Genomic DNA, 17,440 nt, shown 5'->3' on the forward strand with positions numbered 1-17,440 from the left:
GGAACTCACTCTGTAGACCAGGCTGGCCTTGAACTCAGAAATCTGCCTGCCTCTGCCTCCCAAGTGCTGGGATTAAAGGTGTGTACCACACCACCGCCCAGCCCTCAGGTCTCTTGACAGGCATCTTTTCCCACTTGAGCCACCTCCCAGCCAGCCCTTACTTTGTTTTAGAACATTGTTCTAGGTGTTTCTCTTTATGGTTAATACTGCTGCAAAGCGGATACAATCTAGATACCTAGTAACAAGGACAACAATGTAGTTAAAAGATGCTTGGCAAACCAGAATGAAGCAAAAATTGAGAACTGCTGTGGGAAAAAAAGCAAGCGATGACACTGTGTACACGAGTGTGAAAATTTAATATTTCACATAGGAAAGGGCTAAAAATAATCCAACATGTTCGGGCTGGTTCAACGTGGAATTATCCACTTGGGGGATGATTTTCCTTTGAGTTTGTCCAAATTCACAAATGCACAGAACTATTTTAAAACAACAAAAAATTACACTAAGACAGGCACGATGCCTCAAGCGTGTTAACACCAGTTTGGCGTCTTCCCATTAAAGGTCCAAATCCCAATTTTAAACCTAAGTGCTGCCCAAATGGCTTCTACACTCTTCAAAGACACCTGGAAACTCCAAGAGTCAAAGGGTTTTACGATGCTCGTAATTTGTTTGTAGTCTGTTACAATTAGCCTATTGAGAGCTCACTGGGTTCCATGGTAACCGTGTACGAGATTAATAGCTCTCCACAGAAATACACATATTTCAAATATATTTTTCAATTATTTAAAGAATGCCCAGCTCGTTTGGAATAATACTTGAAGCAACCACAGATGGTAGGAAAAGATGAAACTTTCACAAAGACACGCTTGCCTCCAAAGCCTCAACTTTTTGCATTGTCTGCCGGCGCCGTGCCAAGCGCTGTGGTCTCCACGGTGTCACCGAACAAGGCGGACCTCTCTCTACTTGAGGGATCTTGGGGTACGCACAGACGCAATCTTGGCAAGCCGCTGTGCTGACGTTGCCGCAGTGGAGAGGTCGGGGCTGAGATCGGGAGGCGGAGACAGGCTGAGCAGGAGCAGGGAACTGGGAGGGCCTCCCCATAGCTGCCGGCCGCGGTACTAACGCCACAACCGCCGCGGGTAGCTTTGAACACGCCCACGCTTTCTTCTGGCCACCAGCACGCATGCGTCTCTCCGGCTGGCCAAAAGACTTCCGGGAAGCTGGTTCCGCGGTGCAGCGCTCACTTCCGTCCTGATCCGCGGAAACTGCGGCCATGGGTCCGGCCGTTCCTTTACCAGGGCCCCAAGCGGGGGAAAAAAACAAAACAACAACAACAAAAAAACAAAACAACAACAACAAAAAAACAAGGAATTGTAATTGTCTGGCCTGTCACTTTGTAAATGTTTCCTGCACGATTAAGCTAATGTTTCAATATCTGCTAACAGTAACAGCTTGGGATGCCTTTAGGCATCGATTTCACTCTCCAATTCGTAATAGCGTGGAAATGAACTTGGTGAAAAAGAAAATCTTCCATGGAAAAGTTTTCCAGCACCAGCTCCACTTCTAAAAAGTGCTTTATTTTGTTTATTTATTTATTTGTTGATTGATTGGGTTTTCGAGACAGGGTTTCTCTGTGTAGCCCTGGCTGTCCTGGAACTCACTCTGTAGACCAGGCTGGCCTTGAGCTCAGAAATCCGCTTGCCTCTGCCTCCTGAGTGCTGGGATTAAAGGCGTGCGCCACCACGCCCGGCAAGAGCAATTTTATTACATCTATTTTGTGTGTCCGGGCCTAGAAGTGCTTTATTTTACTCTGTGAAGAATGGTGTCTGTAAATCGGAAATCGGTCTTATTTCAGTATCAGACGACGTCCATTATCTCCAACTTATTCCTCCCAGAAACAGAAAACTTAATTCCCATATAAAGCATACCATAAAGAACAGAAGGTCAAAAGGGGACCTGGCAGATATTCTGGCTGTTTAAATTAGGCCAGGTCTAAGAGCTCTCCGCTAACCAATCAGCAACAAGGAGAGACACAGCAGGTTTCACCCACTACTGGATCACAAGGAGAATCAGCTCTCAGCAATGCACCCGACCCCTTTCTTTGCTCCTGTCTCCAGCAGGTCCCTACACTTACACACTCACACTTGCACACACAACCAGCGCTCTAAGTGAATCAGGCCTTCTTCTTCCCAAGGCCCGCCCCCTAGCCCCGGAAGTTACGTCACGCCCCCGCGCCCCGCCCCCGGACGCCGAGTTTTTCTATCCGGATTCTTAGCGCGGACTCCCGAGTGCCGCTTTTCTCTACGTGCTCCGCACATGCGCGGCTGCTTGTCCCTTCTTCCTCCGCTTCCACTGGCGTCCACGGTTCGCCGAGCCGCCGCCAGCATCGCGGAGGAGTCGGGGAGTTCAAGATGGCCGCCACGGAGCCCCCGTCGCTGCGGGAGCAAGCTGAGTAAGTGCACCGCGCGGGTGGGTCGGAGCTGGGCCTCCAGGCCGGCAGTGCGGGGGACCGCGGCGGCGGCGGCGACCTGCGCGACGGGCGGGAAAGTTCAGGCCTAACGGCGACAGCCAAACTTTGCCTTGCCGCGCGCCGGGGGTGGTGCGGCAGGAGGCGTGGGAGCGGCCCGGGCTTTGCTGCCGGTGGGGCCGTGGCTGTTGGGGTGCCGACAGCGCGGCCTGCTGCGCGTCGTTGCCCCGGGAGGCGGCGGCACGAGCGGCCTCTACAGGTCCAGTTTGCGTGGTGGCTGCTGCTGCCCTGAGGTCGCGCCTTCCTGCTCCTCCCTGGGGGACCGTGGAGCTCTCCGATCTCAACCCTCGGCGATCTCCTTCCCTAAAGGGACCCGAGGGACAGTGGCGGCCGGCAGGCTAAGCCCCGCTTTCCTAACGCATATGCTATCCTTGCGATCCTGCTGATGGTAAAAGCAGAGACGAGGGTGCTAGGGTCACACTTTTGACTGTCCCGGAAATTGTGCTAGCGAAGTCCTTTGCCCTTTACTCTTCCTTCCAACCACAACCCGGTATTTCTCTGTCCATTGGTAGCTTATTTCTAACTTTCAAACTTGAGGCAAAGTAAGGTAGACTACCTGGGTTTTGAGGCCTGGCAGTTTTTTGCCCTTGTTTGTTTTTGCCTTTAGGAAGGGACATGGGAGAAGTATTAGGAATCGTTGCTACTTCTAAACCATTCTAATCGGTGTTTTTAATTAAGCGACTATAGAAGTTTTTGAAGCCAAGAGAACACATCCTTGAATAAGCAAAAGGACTAGCTGTTGCTTAAATAAGAGCAATGTTTTGTTTCCCACGTTTATTCGAGGAAAGCTTAACTTTAAAGAGAATACCACTGAAGACTGGGTGGCAACAGCAACCCCCCCCCCCCCTTACATCTGTATTATCTATGTTTTCAGCCTGTTTAGGAAAGTGTTTGATACCGTTTCCAGCAACTTGTGACAGATAGCTTGGTTTCTTTGCTGAGAGTCTAGTTTGGGGTTCCCCTGCCATTTACTTTACTCAGCTTGACAGAAAATTTGTTTTTTATTAAGTATGTTTGAAAGTTGCATTGTGGCTGTGACAGTTGGGCTTAGCAGAGAACAGATAGGATTTTAAGATAGCTTATTGTCCAAGTTCATGGTGTGGCAGTTACAGGATGTTAGTTTAGCTTGATGGGTGTCTTCGACTGTACAGCTAAGTAGTGTTCTGGCAATCTGAAAAGTTCTTGGTATTATGTCCATTCACTTAATTTGAGGGGAGAGTTCACTCACATTTATTTTGAGTCAGAGTCAGCGCTATTATTTGCGTATTTAATCCTATCTTTATAAGCGTGGGTTTGTTTAGGCTCTGGCAACTACATAACACTGACGGTAGTTTTTAATTTATCCTCCCTTCCCCCACAGAAATTGTGTAAATGGAATTCTTCTCAATGTGTCCTATTTTTGCTAATTTGAAATAATTAATGGAGTAAATAACAATTTGATATGAAAGCAGGCACTATGTGTGTTGCTGACCTAAATGGCTTGGAGTTACTCTGAATAGCTTGTAGTTACAGGGAAGCTATTCAAAATAGAAAAATTAAGGGCACACATATTACGTAGTTTACATTTTCCTCAAAGGGTCAAATGGCTTTTGTTTTAATGGCCTGTACATTTGTCAGCCTCTTTACTTCAGCTTAAAAAAAAAAAATGTATTCGAAGTCACTAGGGACCAGGTACTATTCAAATCATTCAAATAGTAGCTCATTAATTCTTGTAACAATCCTGTGGCGCTAGATCCTGTTGTTGCTGGTATTTTGTGGATGATGAAACTAACACAGAGAAATGGAAGTAGTTTGCTCAAGGTCGCACTGTGATAGCCACATTTAACTTTGTAAACATGGTTCTAAAGGCCAGCTTCCGACTGCTGTACTGTGACTCCTTCAAGTGCCTTTAAGATTTAAAATAATGTTGTTTGCTAGTGTCCCAGAAAGATGGTTGTAGGGAGTGAGGGGGAATTAAGGATCAAACCAAGAACCCTTTTGCACATGTTAATAAGCAAGTACTTTACCCCTGAGCCACATTGTCAGCCTGAGATCATTGAGCAGGGCTGACACTAGGAGTAAACCCAGAGCCTATCACGCACTACCCTGAGTTCTACCGAGGAGATGTACCTTACTCCCCTGAGCTGGCTGTGTCTTTCAGGCAGGTCTCCCAAAGGTTGCATTTACAAGCATGCCCTGCCCTGCCCAGCCAAAGATGTGTTTTTGATGTGGTGTTTATAATACATTAAAATTTAATTCCTGAAACATGATTTGGAAAAGGAAAAGCAGAAACTAGGTTTAAGACCAGTTGGTCTCTGGGATCCATTCTAACTCCTGACTCCATCAATTCTGCTGTAAAAGCATTTCAGTTTGGAAGAGAAAAGTCATTTAGTTACTTCCTTTACATTGCACTTTGCTCAATATTGACATATTTTTAAAGAATTGTCTTTTTCTTTTTAATTGTCTAGCTTGCTTGCCTATAAGGCATAAATGGAATGCTTCCCAAATAAATTTATAAAGACTATCCTAGCTGGACAGTGGTGGTGCAAACCTTCCCAGCATTCGAGAGGCCCAGGTAGAGGTGGGCTAGTTTGAGGACAGCCAGGGCTACACAGAATTCCTGTCTTGAAAAGCAAGGGTGGGTGTCTTAGTGAGGGTTTCTATTCCTGCACAAACATCATGACCAAGAAGTAAGTTGGGAGGAAAGGGTTTATTCAGCTTATACTTCCATACTGCTGTTCATCACCAAGGGAAGTCAGGACTGGAACTCAAGCAGGTCAGAAAGCAGGAGCTGATGCAGAGACCATGGAGGGATGTTCTTTACTGGCTTGCTTCCCCTGGCTTGCTCAGCCTGCTCTTATAACCAAGACTACCAGCCCAGGAATGGCCCCACCCACAAGGGGACCTCCCCTCTTGATCACTAATTGAGAAAATGCCTTACAGCTGGATCTGGAAATGGAGGCATTTCCCTAACTGAAGCTCCTTTCTCTGTGATAACTCCAGCCTGTGTCAAGTTGACACAAAACTCGCCAGTACAGTTGACCCCTTGTCAACTTGACACACAAACACATCACTAGTAAGCCTCAACCCTTAGTTTCTTATTCATCCCCAATATCTAAACAATTTTAAAATCCAAAGTACTTTAAAATTCAAAGTCTCTTAACTGTGGACTTCACTAAAAAACTTCCTTCAAGAGGGGAAAATATCAGGGCACAGTCACAATCAAAAGCAAAAATTAAACTCTAACTGCCCAATATCTGGGATCCAACTCACAGTCTTCTGGGCTCCTCCAAGGGCTTGGGTCACTTCTCCAGCCCTGCCCTTTGTAGCACACGGCTTGTCTTCTAGGCTCCAGCTGCCTGTGCTCCACTGCTGCTGCTGTTCTTGGTGGTCATCTCATGGTATTGGCATCTCCAAACACTGCTGTCTTCTGCTGTGACTAGGCTTCACCAATAGCCTCTCACAGGCTCTCCTCATGGTGCTAAGCCTCAACTCCTTTGCATGACCCCTTCAGTCCTGGGACATCAATTGCAACTGAGGCTGCACCTTCACTAATGGCCTTCCATGGCCTCTCACAGTGCCCAGTCTCAGCTGCTCTGTGTGACCCCTTCATGCCGTCAAAACCAGTACCACGTGGGTGACTCTTACACATTACCAAGTCCAGCCACAGAAAAGAATCTTGGCTATTTCCCCAACTTGCTTCTTGGTCATGATGTTTTGTCCAGAAATAGAAACCACGACTAAGACAGTGGGATTATCTGCTGATAACCAGGCTTGATGTTGTACACCATACACCTTTAATTCCAGCTCTTGGGAGGCAGATTTCTCAGAGTTTCACGACAGCTAGAGCTGTATGGTGAGGCTAAACAAGTCTTTGAGCTGCTTATGATGGTGCATGCTTGTGATCCCAGCACTTGGAAGCTGGTGAAGGAGGAGTGAAAGTCCTAAGCCACATAGGGTCACATCATCTTACCCTGCCCCTCACTATTCTATAGCTGACATTTGTGGAAAAGAAAGTTAAAATGATACCAGTACATGGTAATTGATGACTTTATTTTGATAATACTATTTTGAAAGTGTTCCGTGTCCTGTATTTTGCCAGATCCTCCCAAGATCTCCGTAGGTTACAGCGTAAAACTTAACAAATGAGCAAACTGTTGAAGCCTGAAGCCTTCTGTGTTATATGCACTTTAGATCCATCATTAGTCCTGGATGTAAATGAATGTTAACCAATGTAGGCAAGTAGGTTGTTGATACTTATTTTGTGACATATTTATTGTAGACAGGCAAGTATACACATCCATTTGTTACATTGTAAAATGCAAATATAAAGAATAGATTTATATGTATAGGATTTATACAGTTTGTTGTCCATGTAAACTATCCAAAAAGCCATCATTTGTCTTAACCAGCAGCTTTTTATTAAGCTTTAAGAGAATGATGTTGATAATGAGCTCTTTCTCTGTCACTTAATTTATATACCCATTTCTTGTGGTATTGGTAGCAAAACCAAGGCTTGACACGTGCCAAGTATCTAAGCACTAAGCCCCTGAGGTGCCCTTGGAACCATAAGACATAATTCTTGTTTCCTGAAGTTTATTTTAAAAGGTCAACTGAAAAAGATAGAAGTTTGCTGCAGGAGTATATAGGATTATTTTGGAAGTCCTATACTGGGTCGTCCTAAGGTAAAATTTTTCATCAAAAAATTATTTGTAAAATTGTAGATTTAAAAAAAACCTAGAATATATCACAGTTCTTAATGAAACTTATTTCATGCCTAAAATTAAGTCCTTTTCTAAGCTATACTTTAACATTCTATTCCCACCATTTTTAAAACAACAGTTTTTTGTTTGTTTGTTTGTTTTTTTGGTGGGTGGAGCAGATTTCAATTACTTAAGGTATTGCATATTAAGTACCAAGGAGTACAGTGTGTACACATAGAAATCTGGGAAGCACTAGGTGCTAAGGAAGCAAAAATCATGGTTCTTATGTAATTACCGTGACCACATTTTATGTGCATTTAGTCTAATTGTCATACAAACCTATGATTTGTCTGTGTTACTGATTATCCAGTTCTTATGGCTGAAGAAAATGGCATCAGAGGAGCACTTTGCCCAAGGTGCTGTGTTATGTGGGGCAGCATTTTGAGTCAAGTAGTTTGATTCATAATCATCTGCTGCTTTTGATAGCATTCCTTACAATAACTTAGTAACTACCCTGCATCTCCAAAGGTATGTTTGAACAGGTGTAGTTGTCTAATGTGTATACGATAACATTTTACTTGGCGGGCAGTTAGTTCATGCTAAACGCTGTTACAAAGAAGCATTTAATATCTTTTTATGTAGGTACAGTTGTTTTTCCCATCTTACAGAAGAGATACCTGAGATTACAGACACCTCATACTCTACTAGCAAGAAAACTCCAGCATAGCCAAAATCGAAGTGGGTAAATTTGAGGGTTCCATTTGTTTGATGCCGTGTAGTGGCTATGTGTTTCACTCCTTCATTGATGTCCTGATAACGTCTCACTCAGAAATATTCTGTATCCTTCTCCTCTACCAAGTTATTGAAAACTGAGACCTAGAGGAAAAGACTGTAGACCCCACCTCCTGCTATAGTCCCAGAAATGGCAGTGCTCCTGTAGATAATCCAGCCCCCACTCTAACCCTGCAGTTCCTGTGCCCTTGGGTTCCCAGTGGACTTTCAGTTCTGTCTCACTCACTCATGTAACCACATATATTTTGTGCTTTGGCATTGTTTCACTTGAGAGATAAACCTCCTTAGATCAGAGTCTTTACAGGTTTCATGCCCTGACCATCATGATTGGAGTGTGGTTTTCTCTACGTGCCATGACTTTTGCTATCTCTATTTGAAGTGCTGTTTCTCTCCAATTTTTTTGCCCACTCTTGGATACTGTTAATCCACCTATTCTTTTTAGCACACATTCCTTCTCAGTTAACATCTTTTCTTCAATGTACCCAGTTAACAAATGGGTTGTACCCACCCCCCCACACACCTCTAACACCCCCCTGCCCTGGGATCTACAAAACACCCTTATTGACTCTTTTCAAATATGGGTTTAGATGGCCCTTCTGTGTTCCAGTACCCCCTCATTTGGGTCTTTTGTCATTGGTACTTCTCCATGTTACACGGTGGTTCTGTGTGGTGTTCCTTCCCACCTTACTGTACTTTCCCTTAGGGAAGTGACTATGCCCTTGAACATTTTTATTTTCCAGTCACCTTGCTGAATACCTGAATGTAGTAGTAGGTCATTTAAAAATGTTCGGTGATTGGTGAATAGACTCATGATTCCTTCTTTTGCAAGAAAATAACCAACTTACACAAAAGTACCAGGAATATATCCATATATCCTTTGAAGTCAGAAAGTCTAAGCTGACTATCCCCCCCCCCCCAAGGCAGGGTTTCTCTGTAGCCCTGGCTGTCCTGGAACTCACTCTGTAGACCAGGCTGGCTTCAAATTCAGAAATCCGCCTGCCTCTGCCTCCCAGGTGCTGTGATAAGACTAGCGTAACCACGCCCGGCACCCAAGGCAATTCTTATAAAGGCAAACATTTAATTGGGACTGGCTTACAGTTTCAGAGGTTCAGTCAGTTTTATGGCTGGCAGCATGCAGGCAGATATGGTGCTGTAGAAGGAACGGAGAATTCTACATCGCAACCCAAAGGCAAGCAGGAGACTCTCGTCTGCCCTAGGCAGAGCTTGAGCACTAGGAGACCTCAAAGTCCTCCTGCACAGCAACGTACTTCCTCCAACAAGGCCACACCTAACGGTGGGCCTCTTACTATGGGCCAGGCATATTCAAACCACCACAGTTCTCATTCCACCTAGTTTAGTCTTAGATCATGGGAATTTTGTGTTTGTGTTGTTACTACTGTGCTCCTCTGAAGCTTCTGGGGACACACTACCACTTTGGATTTACCCAATATCAGCTATTGAGTTTTTTTCAAGAAGAGGTGTTTAGGTGAGATTTGTTCACAGTAAGTAAACAGGTAGATTATTGTTGACAACCAAGTTTTCTGAGCATCAAGTGGAAAGATTAACTTCTCAGTATGTTAGTATCTATGCCTTATGAAAAGAGAATGTGAGCCTTTTGTATTTGTGAGAAATGCTAGTTTAAAATCAAATTACTGGAGTTTCTGTATAACTAAAATTAAATTGGATTTTGTTGCTGGTTTGATTTCTTTCAGTTAAATAATGTTTTTCAAAGCCATACTCCATAATATATTTCATGTAATACTTTTAGATTTTAATTCAGGTATTAAGACAGGTTGTTATGTCTCCACCACCTCAGCTCCAGTCATTTGCTTCCTTTAAATAAAATACCTGAAACTTACAACATTTTAGTGACTCGGTTGTGTTACACTGAGATTCATTTTATCATTACTGTTGTTATAACTGAATGCTGGGTAAATACTATGATTATAAAATGTGCTTTGTACATTTATAGGATGGATGATGCTGATAATTCTGAAAAGAGTGTAAATGAAGAAAATGGAGAAGTATCAGAAGACCAATCTCAAAATAAACACAGTCGTCACAAAAAAAAGAAGCATAAACACAGAAGTAAACATAAGAAACATAAACATTCCTCAGAAGACGATAGGGATAAAAAACACAAACATAAGCATAAGCATAAGAAACACAAACGGAAAGAAGTTATCGATGCTTCCGACAAAGAAGGCCTGTCCCCTGCAAAAAGAACTAAGCTTGATGATTTAGCTTTGCTGGAAGACTTGGAAAAGCAGAGAGCCTTGATTAAAGCTGAGCTCGATAATGAGTTAATGGAGGGGAAGGTCCAGTCTGGAATGGGGCTCATTTTGCAAGGCTATGAGTCTGGTTCTGAAGAAGAAGGAGAGATTCATGAAAAGGCAAGAAATGGGAACAGGTCCAGTACCAGGTCTTCCAGTACTCGGGGAAAACTTGAAATTACGGACAACAAAAATAGCGCAAAAAAGCGAAGTAAGAGCAGATCCAAAGAACGGACCAGGCATAGGTCGGACAAGAGGAAAAGCAAGGGCGCTGTGGAAATGGTGAGAGAGAAAGCAAACAGGAGCAAGTCCAAGGAGAGGAGAAAATCCAAAAGCCCGTCCAAAAGAAGCAAGTCTCAAGACCAAGCTAGAAAGTCAAAGTCCCCTCCACTCAGACGGCGGTCCCAAGAGAAAGTGGGGAAGGCCAGATCTCCTGCTGAGGAGAAGGTGAAGAGTGAAGAGAAAGGCAAAATAAAGGATAGGAAAAAATCACCAATTGTAAATGAAAGGAGTCGAGATAGATCTAAAAAATCCAAGTCCCCAGTTGACTTAAGAGATAAATCCAAAGACAGAAGGTCAAGGTCCAAAGAGCGGAAATCAAAACGATCTGAAATTGACAAAGAAAAGAAGCCAATTAAATCACCTTCAAAGGATGCTTCTTCTGGGAAGGAAAATAGGTCACCCAGTAGAAGACCTGGCCGTAGTCCTAAAAGAAGAAGTTTGTCTCCAAAACTTCGAGACAAGTCGAGAAGAAGTAGGTCTCCGCTTCTCAATGACAGAAGATCTAAGCAGAGCAAATCGCCTTCTCGAACTCTGTCTCCAGGCAGAAGGGCCAAGAGCCGATCCTTAGAAAGAAAACGGAGAGAACCAGAGAGGAGACGACTTTCTTCTCCGAGGTAACCTGTTCACGAAACAGTCATGCTTTTTACTAACAATTTATATTATATTATATATATATATATATTTTTTTTTTCACTCTGTAGACCAGGCTGGCCTTGAACTCAGAAATCAACCTGCCTCTGCCTCCCAAGAGCTGGGATTAAAGGCGAGCACTACCACTGCCTGGCAGCAATTTATATTTTAAAGGAAAAAAGTGAATATAAAGATAATTTTTAAGTGAGATAGTGATGGGTTTCATAACTCAATATAATGTAGTGCATTAATTTTATTAACACTAAAGTTTTTTAATCATAATTTATGCTTTAAGAATAGTTTAATGACTATTTTTTTTCAAGTTCCTGACTTAATTTAGCCTCTAACTTACTCAATCAACCATGTAAATCTAAGCAGTTTTCTAGAATCTAAATGGGATTATTTTAGTGAGAGGGAGCCCTTCATAAACTTTTTTTTTTCCTTTTTGGTGGGGAGGGTTTTGAGACATGGTCTAATGAAAGAGCTGTGACTGGCCTCAAATTTAATACTCTCTCTTCAGCCTCCTAACTGCTGGGATTGAAGATGTGTCTCACCATGCTGGCCCTAAGTTTTGTATAGTGTACAATCAAACGATTGGCTGGGATCATAGAACTAAATTTGAGGGAAATAGGAGAGGCATTTTAGAAACTTGTTTATTATGTATAGGAATTGTGCATTTTGAAATTAATCAAATTAGTCAAGTTTTACAAAAGATGTTGGCTTGCAAAGATGGTATGAATTCTGTTTACTCATTCCTGTTAATGTGTTCAGTGTAACTCTAAGTTGATCTTGCAGTCTCCATCCTCACATTCTGAGACCTTTGAAGAGAGTTGTCAAAGTGCCATCTCAGGAGGCTGTTTACCCCTCCCTCACTTAAGGAATAGTGTTACATAAATCTGTCACTTGCCTTTAGTTTCTGCTTTGAGGCTGTTAGGTTTGCTGATCGTTTTTATCTCAAGTGTTTCTTAGTCAGCCTTGGTATTCCAGTTTGAAAGTTTTATTAAAGGCCAACCTTAAGAATTTATTCAAAATGCCCCTGACTTTTTTTTTAATTGTAGAAGTTCAGATTAAAGAAAAAGCCAAATAATGTAGAAATCTATAAGTTCTTGGACTCCCCAGCCCACTTAATGTGCACATTTTCTTATAAATGGAGTCTTCTAATTTATCTCAAAATATAGATGGTATACTTTTTTTCCTTTTTGGAAAACATGCTTTGGTAACAGTATAAGATATATGTGTGTGTGTAAACATATACACACATACATAAATATATGTATCTGTTACAGTGTAGAAGTTCCATATTTGCTGATAAACATATTACATGGGTTTATTTTTCACAATTGCATACAGATATCTGTTGGTTATGTTTGAGGCTTCTTCGTAGAATAAATCATAGAAGTGGATTTGTTCAGTCTCCTTATATGTACAGTAGTATCTTAGAAAGTTCAAGTTAACTCTGACTTCCACATGTGTGCTGACACTCACCTGTCCACATATATAAGCAAACAAAATAAGAATCTTAAGCATAGAAATGTCAATATGTAGACAATTCAGAATGAGGAAGTAGGCTATTATGACCCATTTAGGAACATTTCTTTTGAGTTGTACATAAAATTAAAGTTTCTTTTTAACATATAAATAGTTTTTAAATTCTTAAATTTTGAAGTTATGGGAAATAAACTTATTGTATGCCTCCTCTAACACCATGATGCTAATGGGGTCATCTGACTTTAAATAGTGATTCAAAGTAATTTAGTCAGTTACTCGCATTACGTTTGTGAATCTTACTCCTTTTAAATGTCAAACAGATATTTTTAGTTTGGTGTGTTTTCTCTGAACTTGCGTTTGTTCCCTTAAGAACACGACCTCGAGATGATATCCTTGGTAGATGTGAACGGTCAAAAGATGCCAGCCCCATCAATAGGTGGTCTCCAACCCGAAGAAGAAGTAGGTCTCCCATTAGAAGGAGATCCCGTTCCCCATTGAGACGCAGCAGGTCTCCTAGAAGAAGAAGCAGGTCTCCTCGGAGAAGGTAAATATAAAGGACCAATGCTGTCTTCTCCATTCCTTAACCTTTGGCTCATTTGGAAACTTAAGTTAGCTGCATTGTAAGGTTTTCCCACAGACCATTTTTCTCTGAAACATTTTAATTGTGATCCCATAGCTTCCTCTGCCAGCCTGGGATACTGCACACAGTTTTCATCTTCTTAATTTTTACTCTTACGTGCATTGGTGTTTTGCTTGCATGTATATTTGCATAGGGTGTCAGGTCCCCTGGAACCGGAGTTACAGATATGTGGGTACTGGGAATTGAACCCAGGTCCTCTGGAAGAGCAGCCAGTGCTCTTAACTGCTGAGCCATTTCTCCAGCCCAACACAGTTTTCTTTAGCATAGTTTCCTTTGAAATTTATACAAACTATTGGTCTTTAAGAATTCAGTTAAAGGTCTAGGGAGATGGCTCAGCTGCTCTTTCAGAAGACCCAAATTTGGGTCCCAACATTTATGTCATGTGACCACAACCACATGTAACTCCAGCTCCAGGAGATACACAGCTCTGCGGATACCAGTTGTACACATACATACATTCATTTAGGCCCTCACAAACAAAACCTTTAAAAACAAATTATTAAAGAATTTGAGTCTTGCTATTCCCAGTCCTCATATCCTCCTTCCGAGTGCTGGGATTATATGTTGTATCACCATGTCTGGAAACCTTTCTTTAATAGAGTAGATTTTGAAGGCGTCTTGGTTTAAGTTTCTTTTACTACAATAAAACACAGTGACCCAAAAAGAAAATTGGGGCGGAAAGGATTTATGCAGCTTATACTTCTGAATCTATAGTCTGTCATTGAAGGATGTCAGGACAAAAACCCTAAGCAGGGCAGGCATCTGGATGCAGGAGCTGATGCAGAGGCCATGGAGGGATGTTGCTTATTGGCTGGCTTCCCATGGCTTGCTCAGGCTGCCTTCTTAGAGAACCTAGGACCACCAGCCAAGGGATGGTACCAGCCTCAGTGGGCTGGGCCCTCCCCCATCGATCACTAATTGAGAAAATGCCTTATAGCTGGATCTCATCGAAGCATTTCCTAAAATGGAGAGCCTTTCTCTGATGACTTTAGCTTGACAGTAGATACACAACCAGACAATACAGAAGACATAAGGTTCACAGAAAAATTGAGCATTGAGTTCAAAGTCACCTTTTATTCTTCCCCACACATGCTGGTGTTTGCTCACTTTATTTGAAACTTTAACAAATATTCATATGTCCCTTTTTTTTTCTTTCAAATAGAGATAGGAGCCGAAGGAGCAGGTCACGCTTGAGGAGAAGGTCTCGATCACGGGGTGGTCATAGGAGAAGGAGCAGAAGCAAAGTAAAGGAAGATAAATTTAAAGGAAGTCTCTCAGAAGGAATGAAAGTTGAGCAAGAGTCTTCATCTGATGATAAGTAAGAACGGACTGTTACCATTTCATGATTCTAGTTTAGGAAGATTGGTGTACTGGAGGGCATCAGTTTCTGCCTAACTGTCATAAGTGAATACCCAATTTCATCCTGAATTTAAAAGCTAACGTTCTGTGCTTATTAGGTATGTTTTTCAGAACTTAAGGGCTCTGCTTTTTCTAGATTTGAGTTGACTATTGGGCCATCATTTTACTGTCTTCCTTTTGTTTTTATTAGAAAGAGCGGACCAGTTTAGGGGAAGAAGTTTCTATACAAAATTTAGACTTTTCAGTTTATGTCAGATGTTGCATGCTTTTCCATTGGACTAGTTGGTGGGCAGTATATCTGTTACAATGAGATAGAGAAACAGTTCAAATGACTTAAGTTTTCTGAAGCATTAGAAAATGTTTTAAAATGCAAGCTTCTAAAAGCACTATCTCAGAAGCAAAGCTAAGAGTGTTTCTCAGTAGCACTTCTTGCCTCCCTGGAGACATTTTATTCATATCTGAAGACATGTTGTCACCTGGTGGCAGAAGACCAATGCACAGCCAATTCCCTCACAAAACAGTCCACCCCTAAAATCAGCAGTGCTTGAACTAAGGAGCCACTGTTGGTTCTGTGATTGAGGAAGCTGGGCAGGAGAAGGGTTCTGTGTAGAGCTTGGTATAGTCACAGTGTACAATGTGTTAAACTCCTCAGTGTGCACACATGGTACTCAGAGACTACTCAGTGTGCACATACTGTACTCATAAACTACTCAGTGTACACATAGTACTCATAAACTACTCAGTGTGCACATATAGTACTCAGAAACTACTCAGTGTACACATAGTACTCAGAGACTACTCAGTGTACACATAGTACTCATAAACTACTCAGTGTACACATATAGTACTCAGAGACTACTCAGTGTGCACATATAGTACTCAGAGACTACTCAGTGGTGATTCATAAAGATTGGGGAGGTCCTTGAAGAACATGTGGGCGGGCAATCCAGGTAGAATTGGACATTGAGCCATGTCCATCTGAAAAGAGTCAAGTTTTTGTATCCTTTTTATATCCTTTTTTGTTTATCATGTTGGTTTTTGCTGGGTTTGTAGGAGGCACCACAACCTGCTTGCATTTTTGATAGGAAATAGACCAGAAGCTTCCATGAGCTTTCTGTGACCCAGGGGAAAAAAAAAGTCAGCTTATCTGTTCCGCCTTTGCCTTAGAGATGAGAAAATGTAGATCAGAGCAGTCACAAAAGAGTCATTGGTGGGTATTTTGAATGTAGAGATCTTTCTTGTTTCCCGTTTTGGTACAGTGAACAAGGTGAGGGTAAAATTTGCTAGGATCCCATTAGACAGCTTTGAGCTTTGGATCAGTGATGGCTTAGACCATAGCTCAAACTTTAAAAATGTACAAGTTAACAGTTTAGGAATCTGCAAAAATGTTTGAAAACTTTTTTTAAGCCTTGAAGATTTTGATGTGGAGGAGGAAGATGAAGAGGCTCTGATAGAACAGAGAAGAATACAGAGGCAAGCAATTGTGCAGGTATGTGATGGTCCTTCTAGTGCTGGGTACTCAGGGCAAGAAAAGCTTAAGCTGAGCAAAGAAAGTAGTAGTGACAGTGACCAGGTCACTAGAGAGTTTACACACATTCACGAGACTTACTTAGTTATTAAAACTGACTTGTTCCTCTTTGTTTTGTTTTATATCCAACTGTATTAATATAAACTTCTTGTATAAAACATGAGAATTTGAAATTTTTTTTTTTTAACAAACATGAAAGTTCTTACAGTGTAGGGTAAATTGGAAGTTCTTTTAGCAAAATCATTATTTGGTACTGTACAATAAACTATTTTCTCTAAAAGGATAACGGCAAATTTTACAATTTCAATTTTGCTTCAGACTTCTGCATGCGTGCATGCATGCATGCATGCATGCATGCATGTATATCAACCTGAGCATGAAAATGAGGATCATTTGGTAGGAGTTGGTTTTTTTCCCCCACTGTGTGTGGGTTCTGGAGATTGAACTTGGATTGCCAAATTAATGGCAGTCACATTTACCCACTAAGCTGTATTGCTAGCCCACAATTGGGGTTTAAATGAAAGCTGAATGAGAAAGATTGTTATACACATCTCAACAGTCATGAAGCAATAAGATTTGCTGCTTTGAAAGACAAACCACATCTCCTTGGCTGTCCTGAGACAAAAGTCATGCCAGAGGATAGAATTTTATATGGCCAGGTCAGGTAATTTCACCTGATGAATGTACAGCAAACACAACTACTTGTCAGAGTTTGCACAATAGGGGATTTTGTAGGTATTGTGCACCTGATGTAAGCCAGGAGTGGATGCCTTTGCTGTTTTATGTTTCCAGTGCTCCCAGTGTCCTAATGCAGCACCTGTTTGCAAGTAATGTATTTAGATATTATCTGGTTTTATGAAGCTGATGTATCTGTTGTCATTATAGAAATATAAATATCTTGCTGAAGATAGCAATATATCTGTACCATCTGAGCCAAGCAGCCCCCAGAGCAGCACAAGATCACGATCTCCTTCACCAGACGACATCTTGGAGCGAGTTGCTGCTGATGTAAAAGAATATGAGCGGGAGAATGTTGATACGTTTGAGGCCTCAGTAAAAGCCAAGCATAATCTAATGACAGTGGAACAGAATAACGGTGAGTTAGAGTGTCTAATGGAGCTTTTCTCTGCAGGCTTAGCTGTATAACCTTATAACAGAGTTAGGAAAGTTAAAAAGTAGGAATATTATGCTCAAGTAATGTCCTGTATTAATGTGATTTTTAACTTATTTTGTGTATAT

At 41.9% G+C, this 17,440-nt stretch overlaps 1 protein-coding gene across 16 annotated transcripts in view; it reads left to right on the forward strand.

Annotated features, from left to right (window-relative positions):
• Window positions 1-2,257: 2,257 nt before the first annotated feature.
• Prpf4b (pre-mRNA processing factor 4B) overlaps window positions 2,258-17,440 on the forward strand; it is a 30,484-nt gene continuing 15,301 nt past the window's right edge. For 8 of the 16 annotated variants that reach the window (XR_003834648.1, XR_003834649.1, XR_003834651.1 and 5 more), the window contains exons 1-6: window positions 2,286-2,452; window positions 9,974-11,170; window positions 13,045-13,218; window positions 14,477-14,632; window positions 16,081-16,162; window positions 17,087-17,297. Coding sequence is in view for 4 of the 16 variants with exons in the window: in XM_029468278.1 (XP_029324138.1) it covers window positions 2,412-2,452; window positions 9,974-11,170; window positions 13,045-13,218; window positions 14,477-14,632; window positions 16,081-16,162; window positions 17,087-17,297 (1,861 nt within the window). In the remaining 12 variants the exon portion in view is untranslated. Of the gene's footprint in view, window positions 2,453-7,851; window positions 7,948-9,973; window positions 11,171-13,044; window positions 13,219-14,476; window positions 14,633-16,080; window positions 16,163-17,086; window positions 17,298-17,440 lie in introns of all 16 variants that reach the window. The other 8 variants (XR_003834642.1, XR_003834643.1, XR_003834646.1 and 5 more) reach the window with 2 other exon arrangements.

This window comes from Mus caroli, chromosome 13, assembly GCF_900094665.2.
Source record: "Mus caroli chromosome 13, CAROLI_EIJ_v1.1, whole genome shotgun sequence".
NCBI classification, from domain to species: Eukaryota; Metazoa; Chordata; class Mammalia; order Rodentia; family Muridae; genus Mus; species Mus caroli.